The 14,408-nt window shown below is 39.7% G+C and overlaps 1 protein-coding gene across 2 annotated transcripts in view; it reads left to right on the top strand.

Moving 5' to 3' along the window:
- kcnt2b (potassium sodium-activated channel subfamily T member 2b) overlaps positions 1 to 14,408 on the top strand; it is a 140,258-nt gene that overhangs the window by 73,994 nt on the left and 51,856 nt on the right. For both annotated transcript variants that reach the window (XM_055186398.2, XM_055186402.2), the window contains exons 11-14: positions 9,476 to 9,640; positions 9,891 to 10,027; positions 10,861 to 10,924; positions 14,095 to 14,203. In XM_055186398.2, the coding sequence (XP_055042373.2) occupies positions 9,476 to 9,640; positions 9,891 to 10,027; positions 10,861 to 10,924; positions 14,095 to 14,203 (475 nt within the window). The remainder of the gene's footprint in view (positions 1 to 9,475; positions 9,641 to 9,890; positions 10,028 to 10,860; positions 10,925 to 14,094; positions 14,204 to 14,408) is intronic.

Genomic DNA, 14,408 nt, shown 5'->3' with positions numbered 1-14,408 from the left:
TTTTATTCCTTGAACAACCGCCTGAAACACAGCCTCACCCGGGTACTGCGAGCGAGTCACGTTAACAGAGACAGTTTAATACCTACGAATTAATACAGAATAAATGTGCACTATTAATCACGTATATGAGATTGTATTTACAATGATTAAACCGAATGTTCATCTTTTGACTTTTAACTTGTTTTAACACATCTGGAAAATTTTTCCCAGAAGGTTTGTATTTCTTTAAAGTAAGTTAATAAAAGACATCAAATCAAAATGTTATGTCTATATATTTAATCATATAGCAACTAACCGTGAAATTAGCGGGATTGTTACAGCCAGCCAAGTTGTTAAATAAACCCCTCACTATAGTAAAACCATAACTTATAATGACGTTAAAGTGCAAGACTGAATAACTCACGCAAATCATAAAGACCAGTAAGTTACATAACCAAATAACAGCAAAAGAAAACAATGTTACTGACATATCTGAGTTAACACCAGAATGAACTATGCGTTTTACCTTCAGAAGATCTGCAGGCGACGAGAGGACTTTTTAAAACTTTTTAAGAAGGTCCTTTTATGTGTCGCGAAATTTCTTCATCTTGCTCAAATGCCAAGACTTACAAGTATACATTATTTAGATAGAAAATGAGTTCTCACGCATGGCGATTGAGCCCCCGAACGTGACAGTGGCTGCGTGTATGTAACTGGCTGACTATGTTAGCATTGCATTGTGGGTAAGTATTTTAATTATTATTTTTTATTAATTATACTCAGAATTTTAATCAGTATTCATTGTATAACCAAATGTATTTGCAGCACATTTTTTAAATTATTAAGTTCATTGTTATTTTAAGAAGTAAGGGGGCACAGCGACTCAAGTGGCCGGGCCATGCCCCCTAGGGCCCGCTCGTGGCGCCGACACTGCATATATTTATATTATATGCACTTACGCACATATTTCCAACATAACACAAACGTCTTACTTACCGCATGCAACTTATGACCCGGTTGGGACTTTTCAATGAAATCCAGCGTTAAACAAACACACATGCAAAACTCAGGATAAACAAACTATATCCATTGTTTCCATAAAGCTGGCTTTCTTCTCCTTATATCCAAAAACACACTTTTTCTTTCGTGCCATTGTTGAGTTTTATATAAAACAAACATGTCACGTGAAGTGATGCCTGTAAGTTAGCGTCCTCAGCTCTCGCTCTTCCGCTGATTGCCGTGCGTGCGTGGTTTTCCGGGAGAAGTGCCCATAAAAAGAAGTGATACGTATAGCGTACCCCTGAAGCGTTAGCTGGACTGGACCGTTAATTGAAAAAAAACGTTTCCGAAACTTGTGCGAACCCTGGCGAAGTGCGTTCGGCACAAAAAATACTCTGTAACACGTCCAACTGCTTTTTTGAAATTTTGCATTTGTTTAGCATGAGGAAACGTACCCAACTCTTAAACTGTGTTAATAAGTCAGAATGCATGAAACACTGTTGACCCCCCTCCCCTTAATTCAACAAAAAAAATATATTATTTAACCCAAAAATGTTGTGTAAAAATGTTGAGAGTCAACGAATAGTGTAAAGGCAACAATCATGAGAAACATTTTAGTCAAGTGTTTCAAAACTTTTGAAAAGTAGTGTATTTAATCAATTGTTTAACAATATCCCAAAAAACAAACCTTTTTCAAATGACATGTTTTACATTAAACGCTCAGCAGGTTTTCTGTGAACAGTGATGTGTCTTTGAGGAAAATATTGTGAATGACTGTTGAACATTTACAGTGGACATTAGAAAACGAACAGGAGTTTTATTCAAGCGTGCAACCGCACTGGTTTGATTTGACTAACTCTTTGCACTTTCTTTCGTCTGTCAGACAGTTTATGCAAATATTATGTGGTTGTGATGACAGAGGCACTCAGCCGAATCACTTTTGTGTTTAAGGCCCCTGTGAGAGACAACACAGCTGGGGCTGTTCACATTCACACACACAAACAAACTGATGTGTGCGTTTAGACACGCTTTCATGTGCACAGCAGTATAATAAAACACATTTCCCATTCCACTTCAGAATATACCTTCCTTTACCAGCACACGCTCACACACACACATAGCATAAGACTCCTGTGGGGCCGAGGAGAGAATAAGATGAGAGAGACGGCTGTCTTTCATGTGTGATGTGAGGACTTCCCTGACGGCTTTTTGGTGGGGGTTGTGTGTCCATCGAGGGCCACCTTCTCTTCGTCCACAAATACCGGCTGACATTTACTGCTGCCCCCCAACATGCAGCTGGTGTGCATCTGTGAGCATCACAGGACAGTTTGTGTGCATGTTTGCTTCCGACCTAACAGGGGAAATCTCCGGTAAGGCTCGCGGGCCGTAGGGAGACTTCCCACATCACAGACTGACAGCAGTCACTGTATCCCAATCGTCCCTGTGCACACATTGCAATGAGTTTTATATTCGTAGCTTTTCTTTGCAATTAAACAGTGCCAAATCTCTATTCCCAAATCCCTTTGCCTGGAAGGCACTGAAACGCAAACGATACCCACAGCTCTCAATAAAACCTGTCGAATCTTAGCCGAGAATCCCTTTATATACTCACCGCTGCGACCAAATCTCGGCTGTCATTTGTGGTCGCTATTAGAGAAGATTATATAAAAGAACCTACTGCCAGTATCTACCTACGCGATCCACAATATCGATGACATAATCCACAACAACTTCAATAGCCACAACACCATGAATATCAACAGCACAATCCACCACCGCGTCAATTTAAGACATATTATAACACCATCAATATCTACCAACACAATCCAAAACACCATCAAAATTTACCAAGACATCCCACAACACCATCAGTAGGGATGTGCCCGAAGCCGAATACGTTATTCGGAAGGGCATGGATAATGGCTTCAAAACGTATAACGAATTAATTCGAATAACAGAAACAATATTCAGCCAGACACAATTAGTTTTGCTGGAACAGCCCTAATGTATACCCCTTAAAGCACAAATAATATGTGTGTGAAGTGAATGCAGTCTATAAAATGACATGAATGACATTTTCTGGGCGTCTCTTATGTAGAAATCTGAGCTTTTTTGGAATTAATTAAAAAATCTTAAAAACGCTCCTAATATCAAACCTCTTTTAACCCAACTGTAAAAAATTGACCCTTTTAATTTAATTTTGTTTTATTTAATTACACAAGACCAGAAAAGCTTGATAAAATTCCGCTCTCTGATAATTAAATATTTGTTAATAATTGTAGACTCCGATCACAGATAATATTTCAATTACTTTAAGTTGAAGCAAGCTTTATTGTCAATCTAGGTGAAATGTAACATTTTAAAAGCAAAATTTAAACTGAAGATTATATGACATGAATTGCAATTAAATAAATAACAACTAAACATTTAAAGGTGCAGTGTGTACATTTTAGTGGCATCTAGTGGTGAGGTTGCGAATTGCAACCCACGGCTCAGTCCACTACTCACCCCTTGCTTTTGAAACACATAAAGATTCTACGGTAGCCGCCACCGGACAAACATGTCATCGTCGGAGAGAACTTAGTAAAAAAAGTTTGTTCTTAAGGGCTTCTGTTGAAACATGGCAGCCCAAAATGGCGACTTCCATGTAAGGGGACCTTCGGTGTATGTAGATAAAAATGTCTCATTCTATGATAATAAAAACATAACGGTTTATTATGACAGGTCTTTATACACCCCTGATAATATAGTTTTGTATATTATTTAGCATTTCTGTCAAGAGATCCTTTTAAAAATTACACACTGCACCTTTAAATTAAATGTTTCTAATTACCTCATTGTTTAAAATAATGTTGCTTGTTTTGAACTAATGGTCAAGACCATTTTAAATATTTGAGCATACCGTTATTTAAAAACTTAAAGGAATATCTGATTATTTATTTAAATGAAAATTAATGAGAAAGTTTTTAAAAACATTTTGTTATGTTTGCGCAAATGCTTTATGGACATAGATAATATTGAGCTCAGCAAGTTGTAATGTTTATTATGCTTTCCTGAATTGTTGTCAAAATAGATGTTTTTGAACTATTCTGTATACAGTGAGGAAAATAAGTATTTGAACACCCTGCTATTTCACAAGTTTTCCCACTTAGAAATCATGGAGGGGTCTGAAATTGTCATCGTAGGTGCATGTCCACTGTGAGAGACATAATCTAAAAAAGAATCCAGAAATCACAATATATGATTTTTTTAACTACATTGAAAAAAATGATTCATTGAATTTAATCAATTTTTTTAAGGTAAGTGGTTGCATTCAATTTATTGAAGCTACATTTAAACAAAAAAGATTAGTAATGTAAAATCAAATATAAAACTTTTGTTTAAATGTAACTTAAATGGATTGATTGCAACCACTTGCCTTGGGAAGTTGATTAAATTCAATGAATCATTTTTTTCAGTGTATTTATTTGTATGATACAGCTGCAAATAAGTATTTGAACACCTGAGAAAGTCAATGTTAATATTTGGTACAGTAGCCTTTGTTCACCAGGTTTGCACACACTGCAGGAGGGATTTTGGCCCACTCCTCCACACAGATCTTCTCTAGATCAGTCAGGTTTCTGGCCTGTCGCTGAGAAACATGGAGTTTGAGCTCACTTCAAAGATTCTCTATTGGGTTTAGGTCTGGAGACTGGCTAGGCCACGCCAGAACCTTGATACGCTTCGTACAGAGCCACTCCTTGGTTATCCTGGCTGTGTGCTTCGGGTCATTGTCATGTTGGAAGACCCATCTTCAATGCTCTTACTGAGGGAAGGAAGTTGTTCCCCAAAATCTCGCAATACATGGCCCCGGTCATCATCTCCTTAATACAGTGCAGTCGCCCTGTCCCATGTGCAGAAAAACACCCTCAAAGCATGATGCTACCACCCCCATGCTTCACAGTAGGGATGGTGTTCTTGGGATGGTACTCATCATTCTTCTTTCACCAAAAACGTTTAGTGGAAGAGTCTGACCACATGACTTTCTCCCATAACTCCTCTGGATCATCCAAATGGTTTAGACGGGCCTGAACATGTGCTGGTTTAAGCAGGGGAACCTTCCGTGCCATGCATGATTTCAAACCATGACGTCTTAGTGTATTACCAACAGTAACCTTGGAAACGGCGGTCCCAGCTCTTTTCAGGTCATTGACAAGCTCCCCCCGTGTAGTTCTGGGCTGATTTCTCACTTTTTTTAGGATGATTGAGACCCCACGAGGTGAGATCTTGCATGGAGCCCCAGTCCGAGGGAGATTGACACTCATGTTTAGCTTCTTCCATTTTCTAATGATTGCTCCAACAGTGGACCTTTTTCACCAAGCTGCTTGCCAATTCCCCCGTAGCCCTTTCCAGCTTTGTGGAGGTGTACAAGTTTGTCTGTAATGTCTTTTGACAGCTCTTTAGTCTTGGCCATGTTAGCAGTTGGATTCTTACTGATTGTTCAAAGTTCAAAGTTCAAAGTTCAGTTTATTGCCATATAGTGTAAAACACAATTGGAATTTTTTACAGCCAGCATGGATGTAATGTGGCAAAAACAAGACATTTAGACAAAACAAAGATAAAACACATAATACACAATCATATGGAAGGAACACTAATACTTATACTAATACTGAATAATAAAAGTAGGAGTATTAAAAACAATAAAGTGCAAACAGTGCATTTAGTCCTAAAGCGAAATTGAACAGTCATTAAGCAGCCTAGCGGCAGTGGGAAAAAAGCTCAGGCGATGCCGGGATTTAGCAGTTCTCGGGAGCCGAAGCCTTCTACCTGAAGGGAGCAGCTGAAGCAAGGGACAGCCTGGATGAGATGGGTCGGCCATAATCTTTCTTGCCCTTCTCACAGCCCTGATGTTATGAAGGGACTCCAAAGAAGGTAGAGAGGTGTTGATCACTCTCTCCGCAGAGCAGATTACCCGCTGCAGCTTAGCCTTGTCCTTGGCTGCTGCAGCAGGGAACCATGTAATTATTGCTTGTGTGATGATAGATTCAATGATGGCAGAATAGAACCGGATTAATATTGGCCTGGGCAGCCTGAATTTTTTCAGCTGTCGCAGAAAAAACAACCGCTTGTGGGCCTTTTTCGTGAGGGCTGTGATGTTCTGACTCCATTTGAGATCACGAGAGATGGTCAGCCCAAGGAAACGGCAAGACTCCACAATGGTCACCGTGGTGTCCCCCAGCATGATGGGAAGGGGTGGAGCTGCATTCCTCCTAAAGTCCACCACCATCTCCACTGTTTTCAGAGCATTAAGCTCTAGGTTATACCTGCGACACCAGCCCTGCAACCGCTCGATCTCCCTCCTGTAAGCAGATTCATCTCCCCTAGATATGAGGCCCACCAGGGTGGTATCATCTGCAAACTTCAAGAGCTTGACCGAGTGGTGGAGAGAGGTACAACTGTTTGTATAAAGTGTAAACAGGGCGGGCGAAAGAACACAGCCTTGTAGGGAACCTGTATTGGTGGACCTAGAGCTGGAGATACACGACCCCAGCTTCACCCGCTGGGACCTGTTGGTAAGAAAGTCAGTTATCCATTTACAAGTGGGGACCGGTACCTGCAGCAGGGACAGCCGGTTCTCCAGGATAGAGGGGAGGATTGTATTGAAGGCCGAGCTGAAGTCCACAAACAGAATCCTGGCATAGTTTGTTGCAGTGTCAAGATGTTCTAAGACAATGCAGAGCCATATTCACTGCGTCCTCCGTAGATCTATTGGCTCTGTAGGCGAACTGCAGGGGATCCAGTGCAGAATCTGTGATGGACTTCAAATGGGCCAGAACGAGGCGCTCCATCACCTTCATGGCCACGGATGTAAGAGCTACAGGTCTATAGTCGTTTAGGCCTAAAACCTTGGCCTTCTTGGGTATAGGGATGATGGTCGCCACCTTGAAGCACGCTGGGACATGACACAGCTCCAATGAGATGTTAAAGATGTGGGTAAACACCGGTGCAAGCTGGTCAGCACAGTACTTCAGGGTGGATGGTGAGACAGAGTCAGGGCCGGGTGATTTCCGAATGTCCTGGCTCCTGAGCAGTCGTAACACCTGCCCCTCCGTGACAGAGAAAGCACCGATGGGCTGGTGAGGAGGGGGGATGGGGGAGGTGGTGAACGAAGAGGGAGGGGACAAAGATGGAGAAACAGGAGGGTGAAGCCATGGTTGTGGCCCAGGGGAGACTAGGGAAAGTGATGAAGATGGCACTGTCTCGAACCTGCAGTAGAACTCGTTGAGTTCGTTGGCGAGGGTGAGGCTGCAGGGCGTCGGTGGGGACTTGGGTCTGTAGTTACTAATTTTTTTCAGGCCTTTCCAGACGGAGGAGGGGTTGCCATCCGACAGCTGCAGCCTATCTGTATAGCGTTGTTTCGCCTCTCGTACTGCTTTGGCAAATCTGTACTTAGCCTGTTTAAACAGATCGTCATTTCCACTACGTCTGGCCATCTCCTTTTCTTTCCTCAGCCATTTAAGCTTGGGGGAGAACCAAGGCTTGTCATTGTTATAGATTTTTCTGAAGCGAAGAGGGACACAAACTTCCTCACAAAAGCCAATGAATGATGTTACGGTATCAGTGTACTCATCCAAGTTGTTGTCTGCTTCTGGGCCTGCCCACTCGAAGGCCTGGTCACAGCCCGCCCCCTCGAGGCATGCACGGAGTCGCTCGCGTTCTTCACTGGACCACACTCTGAACTGACTCACTACAGGTTTAGAGCGTTTTAATTTCTGCCTGTAACTGGGTATAAGATGGATGAGATCATGATCACTGTTGCCCAGCGCCGCACGTTGGACCGAATGATAAGCCTGCCTGATTGTACAATAGCAGAGGTCGAGAGTATTCACTCCCCTAGTGGTGCATGTGACTTGTTGCCTGTACCTAGGAAGCGCCCAGCTAAGCTATGTATGGGGTGGACAGGTGTCTTTATGCTGATAAAGACCTCAAACAGGTGCATCTAATTTAGGATAATAAATGGAGTGGAGGTGGACATTTTAAAGGCAGACTAACAGGCCTTTGAGGTTCAGAATTCTAGCTGATAGACAGGTCTTCAAGTGCTTATTTGCAGCTGTATCATACAAGTGAATCGTTTAAAAATCATACATTGTGATTGGATTTTTTTTTGGATTGTGTCTGTCACAGTGGATATGCACCTGCGGTGACAGTTTCAGACCCCTCCATGATTTCTAAGTTGGAGAACTTGGCAAAATAGCAGGGTGTTCAAATACTTATTTTCCTCACTCTGTGCGCGCACTGGCGTGTCTGTGCATTTCAGTGCGAGTCTTGTCTTTCTTAATAGCTTTTTAACATAAATCAGTTCCCGAACTTTATTTCTCTTAATAACTCTTTAAACATCAAGCAAGTCCTGCATTTTTTTTTTCAAATTCCTGTATGTTTTTAAAACGAAACCAAAATATCAGACGCATGTGTATGGACAACACACATCTTTCTAGTATTAGGTTAATCATTTAGGATGGTGCACCTCTCAAAAATCGTACATATAACAATAATTTTAGATGCTAAATTACAAGAGTATTGGGATTATTGCTACTCATTTTTTTATGAAAACCTTCCACTCATTTAAACAGAATGGGTCACATAAGGAACTGTGCTGACAGCCACAATAAATGCTTAAAGGTGATGCACAGTATTGTCAACACGCTCTCAAGTGTGTTGTTTTAACGCTACAATACAATGGTGCATAGCACATAGGCACAAGCTGTATGGAGCTTTGAAAATGAGAAGTTTTTTCCCATGCGTATTAGTAACGAGAATCAAGTTGTCTTTTTGATTAATATTTTGTATAATTGTTTTTAATAGACTAGATTTTAATACATATTTACAGTTATTAAAGTTATAATTATAATAAAAAGCAAAGATTAATTTAAAAATTAATTTTCATGTAATTTGACAAACTTCCGGTTTAAGACCCACCCACTTCCGGTTCCATCCGAATACAAATACAGATCAAATAATTTTGAGATTGTTACAAATACAAATACTGCACACCCCTAACCATCAATATCTACCTTCCCAATCCACAACACCATCAGTATTTACCAGTCCAATCCAAAACACCATCAATATCTACCTACACAATCCACAACAACATAAATATCTACAAGTCCAATCAACAATGCCATGAATATCTACCAAGACATGTAATAACATCATCAATATCTTCCCACACAACACCATTAATATCTATCGACACAATCACACCATACAATCACTATCTCCCAACCAAATGCTCATCACCAATAACACCACCAAAATACAGCTCACATCCCAAACAGTCTGTGCATACACTCCATAAAACCACCAGCCCACAACACATCCTCATTATTTTAGCTTTACTGTATACATATATTTAAGTCTGCCTCCAGATGCTGATTTCCCAGTACTGATAACCACATGAGATGCCTCTTGTAAAATCCACTTAAATCCTAGTTTGCTGTGTACTTTGTTTTAGTTTGAGCAGTTGGCTTTCTTGTGGATGGAGCGTCAGAAGTCTGGAGGCAACTACAGCCGCTACCGAGCACAGACAGAGAAACATGTGGTGCTGTGTGTTAGCTGCCTGAAGATAGACCTTCTAATGGACTTCCTCAATGAGTTCTTCGCTCATCCCAGATTGCAGGTTGGCAAGCGTCTGCACATACATATGTACAGCACGTGTACACGAACGCATATGCACATGTTATTTCTAAATCAGACACACATAATTCAATTATTATTATTTTTTTAGAAACGCCAGAAGCAGACGGATTAACTAAACATTAATTTACATTACCAAATCCGTTTATGTGTAAATCATCCTCTGGGATGTAATTAACTTGCAGTTTCTGCCTGACCCATTTCTTCACTCACTTTGAGCTCACCGCACGCAGGATTACTATGTGGTGATATTATGTCCTGCTGAGATGGACGTCCAGGTACGGAGAGTCCTCCATATCCCGCTGTGGGCTCAGAGAGTCATCTACCTGCAGGGATCTGCTCTTAAAGATCAGGATCTCATGAGGGCCAAGTAAGACCTTCAAAGCAAATAAATCAATAACAATAATCACCTCAAGACACTCCGTGACCTACGATGAGTCTGTCTGATGTGTTCATCTCCATGTAAAATGTATGATTTTTGCTACCCAGTCTCGTGATATAGTCATGTATTTTTTTGATTCTTTTTTCGTGCTATTATCACGAAATTTCGTGTTTTTTCGTGATCGTATAACGAATTCCTGTTTTTGTGTGATTATCACGTACTCAATTGTTTTTTCCTATTTTTAAACCATTGTCGCTTCGGTTTAGGGTTAGATTTGGTGCTTGCATTAGAATGTCACTTTATATATTGGTTTATACAATTTTTTCTGATTTTGTTTTTTAAATGTCGCCTGGCGTTAGGGTTAGAGTTGGGTTTGGTTAGGGATGTCATTTTATGTAAATCTAACCCTAAACCGAAGCGACAATGGTAAGAAAATAGGACAAAACAGCTGAGTAACCAATACGTGATAATCACACGAAAACAGGAATTCGTTATACGATCACGAAAAACACGAAATTTCGTGATAATAGCACGAAAAAGAATCAAAAAAATATGTGACTACATAACGAAATTTCGTGAGACTGGGCTGGATTTTTGTAGGTGGTGCTATTGACACTGTTATGAAACCCATGTCACATGTACATTTTCACCCATAACTAATGCATGTGCAAACTTTCAGTTTTCAAGCACGATAGGCCATCAAAATTGCGATTAATTTGGGAACATGCCTTCTGTTCTTTTTTCCCTCTCTGTCTGTTTGTCTTCTGTTATGGATCCTGGACTCCTGATTTTTTTATCATCTTCGTCCTGATTGGCTGCAGGATGGATGATGCAGAGGCATGTTTTATCTTGAGCAACCGGTTCGAAGTGGACCGCTTTGCAGCTGTACGTTGTCCTTCAATACAATTTACAGTACTATTTTTTTCTTTCTTTCTGTCCTATTACATGTGTGGGTCTGTGAATTATGAAGCAGAGGTGGACACTACTTGAGTATTTGAGTTACATTTTCCAAGCATCTGTGCTTTATCAGAGTGTTTGTCTTGGGAAAAGATTTACTTTACTAAAAATTTTTCACTACATTCTAAAGCATAGAATCATACTGTGTATTCCTTTTATATTGCATATTAAAATAGATTTAATACCTAATTACATCAAAATTGTGTACTTTAAGTAAAAGTAAAAATGTACTAGATGTTTGACGTACTTAAATATTAAATATAAACCAAAAACTTGAAATTATGAAATGTAGTGAAATAAAAATTATGATAATATGCTTTGGAATGTATGTTTTCCAAAGTTAAACACTGATAAAATACGAATACTTGAATGCTTACTTTTATGTAGAAAGTAAAAATACTTTAGTAGTGTCCGCCTCTGGAAGCAGCAGTATCAAACAAGTCCTATATTTTTCTGTTTCTTGATTGCTTTTATTCATTCTTATTGATCTCACTTGAAAGCACAGTTCAGATTGAAGTTATTTATCAAGAAGACTTTGTCATGTTGTGAGTGATGTTGGTGAAAATAGATGAGTGTGGATCTCTCTGAAACCTTTAAAGAAAATGTCAAAGTCATATTTCACCTAAAAAAAATGGAAATAAAGCATTTTTATTGAACCATAGCTTTTATGACAATTTAAAAAATAAAATCCACCATATGTTTATGCTGCCCGTTCTCATGAGTTGCGTATAAAGAGCATGCAGTGTAAAAGGTTGTGCAATACATACGCCAAATTCCAATTTTGCATGCATATGATGCGCATTCACTTAATACTCTGCATCTTTTCGTGTCGTTTTATGCATTGTTTATTTTATCATTGTCGCTTGGGTTTGGGGTTAGAACTACTTTTTATTACATAAAATGACATCGTAACTCAAACCCCAATTCTAACCCCAACTTCAAGCAACCATGGTTTAAAGGTGCAGTGTGTAATTTTTAGAATGATCTCTTGACAGAAATGCAAAATAATATACAAAACTATATTATCAGGGTGTATAAAGACCTTTCATACTGAACCGTTATGTGTTTATTACATTAGAATGAGACGTTTTTATCTACATACAATGAGGGTCCCCTTACATGGAAGTCGGCATTTTGGACCACCATGTTTCTACAGAAGCTCTTAACGGACAAACTTTTATTACTAAGTTGTCTCCAACGATGACCTGTTTGTCCGGTGGTGGCTACAGTAGCTTCGCTATGTGTTTCAAAAGCAAGGGGTGAGCAGTGGACTGAGCCGTTAGTTGCAATTCACAACCTCACCACCAGATGCCGCTAAAATTTGCACACTGCACCTTTAAAAATAGACAACTTATACACGAAATTACATCCTAAAGCAAATCCCAAATCTAACCCCAAACCCAAGCAACAATGGTTTAAAAAAACTGTAAAAAAAATAATTGAAAAACCGGTACATAAAACGTCACTAAAAGATGTGCTGTATTAAGTGAACGGGAAGGACTGGCGTCATATACACGCAAAATTGGAATTTGGCATATGTGTTGCACGACTTTTCACATTGTGAGCTATTACAATGTAATATATGCACTTTATGAGAATGGGTTGGTTTATGACTATTAAAATTTGAGTATGTTACTGTAAGATACAATACTGCAAGACATTACATTCTCATTTATGTTATATAAAGTGCACACAAAATAATTTAATTTAGGCTAATTTAAATTAATAACACTGTAACACAATTTGTAACATACAATAATGAGAATGATTATTAGGAATATGCTTAAAGGGATAGTTCACCCAAAAATAAACATTTGCTGTTTATTTACTCATTCTTGGCCATCCGATATGTTGGGGACATTTTTTCTTCAGTAGAACAATAACGAAGATATTTTGTATAAACCACAGTGCTCTGTGACTCATATAACGCAAGTCAACGGTTTCCGCCACTTTGAGAGTTCAAAAAGCAGATATATGTAATACAGTCGACTCCTGGTGACATATTGACCTCTTGTGAACCCAATCGATAATTTTTTTGCAGAAATTGAACGTTATTTGCAACATTAATAGCATCAATGCAGAGCGTCTGCTAAACTTGAGCGCAATCTTCTTCTTGTGGTGTTTGGTGGCGGTTGGCAAACCAGCCTCTCACTGCCACCTATAGAGGTGGAGGGTTAAGCGCACTTCTTGTATTCCCTTCCTGTGTTTATCTATCTAACTGTACGTTCACACCAGATGCGGAAGAGGCAGCAAAAGCACGCTATTTGCACGTAGTTGGATGCTTGAACATTTTTAGTTTACTCACTTCATTCGCGCATGAAAGTTGCACGGGAAATTTTAGTAATTTGAGACATTCACGCGTAAATTTGCATCATGGGAGGGGCTTATATAGCTCAAACTTACCAGATTGTTCGACCTCCTCACTCTTCCAAACCAGATCCTTTTAATTCCTCAATTGTTGTTTGGTTTTTCTGACTCTGTTCGCTTCCTGTAATCATGTCATTGCTAGAGCTCCTTGAGAGATTGGTTAACGCCAAAGTTCAGATTATTCAACTCGCACGGATTACTTGGCAACGCTCAATTCCAGGCGTTCCGCGCCTTCCGAGCTGCACCATTCGTGCTTACCGCACCGCAGGATGCCTATTTGCTCTTTGCAGTTGACTTGTAACTTGACATGGAAATCACTCGCGCTTGCCGCCTTTTCTGTGTCTGGTGTGAACGCACCATAAGAAGTGTGCTTTACCCTCTAACCCACTTTATTACACGGCGTGTTGGAATGCTTGATTCTGATCGGCGACATTTGCAGGTTTGTTATTCTCAGTTAACAACCCCTTAAAACGAATAACACATTAAATATAAATATGTCTTTGAATAACATGTATGACATTATATTTACAAATGATTAAACCAAATAGTATGTTTGTGACATTTGAACATTATCCCTTAGATAACACTTCCGGTGGCCCCAACAATAGACACATTAATTTATTTTTTGGAAGGGAGTTTAAATCTTTTTTCATTGTAAAAAGATTAATGTGTATCCATTGTACTGTAATTATGGTGTCACAATTGTGTTGATCTGCATCTCTTTGTCACAGGATCATCAGACCATTCTTAGGGCTTGGGCTGTGAAGGATTTTGCCCCGAACTGCCCTCTGTACGTGCAGATCCTCAAACCTGAGAATAAGTTCCACATCAAGTTTGCAGGTGAGCGTGTGAAATGTGTTTCCCTCGGGGATGCAGAAAAGTGTTATATTTGATACTTGTATGTACGTGTGTGTGTTGAGCGGTTGGTGAGCAATCATTCATCTTTCTTCTGATGTCGTGTCCTTCCACATTAAACTCAATTTACCTCCTCAGTTGTGCAAAGTATAGCCAGACCTTACATAGCTTCTCTTTGTGCTTCAAGAGG

The sequence above is a fragment of the Misgurnus anguillicaudatus genome, chromosome 19, assembly GCF_027580225.2.
Source record: "Misgurnus anguillicaudatus chromosome 19, ASM2758022v2, whole genome shotgun sequence".
NCBI classification, from domain to species: domain Eukaryota; kingdom Metazoa; phylum Chordata; class Actinopteri; order Cypriniformes; family Cobitidae; genus Misgurnus; species Misgurnus anguillicaudatus.
This window is presented reverse-complemented; position numbering and strand designations above follow the sequence as displayed.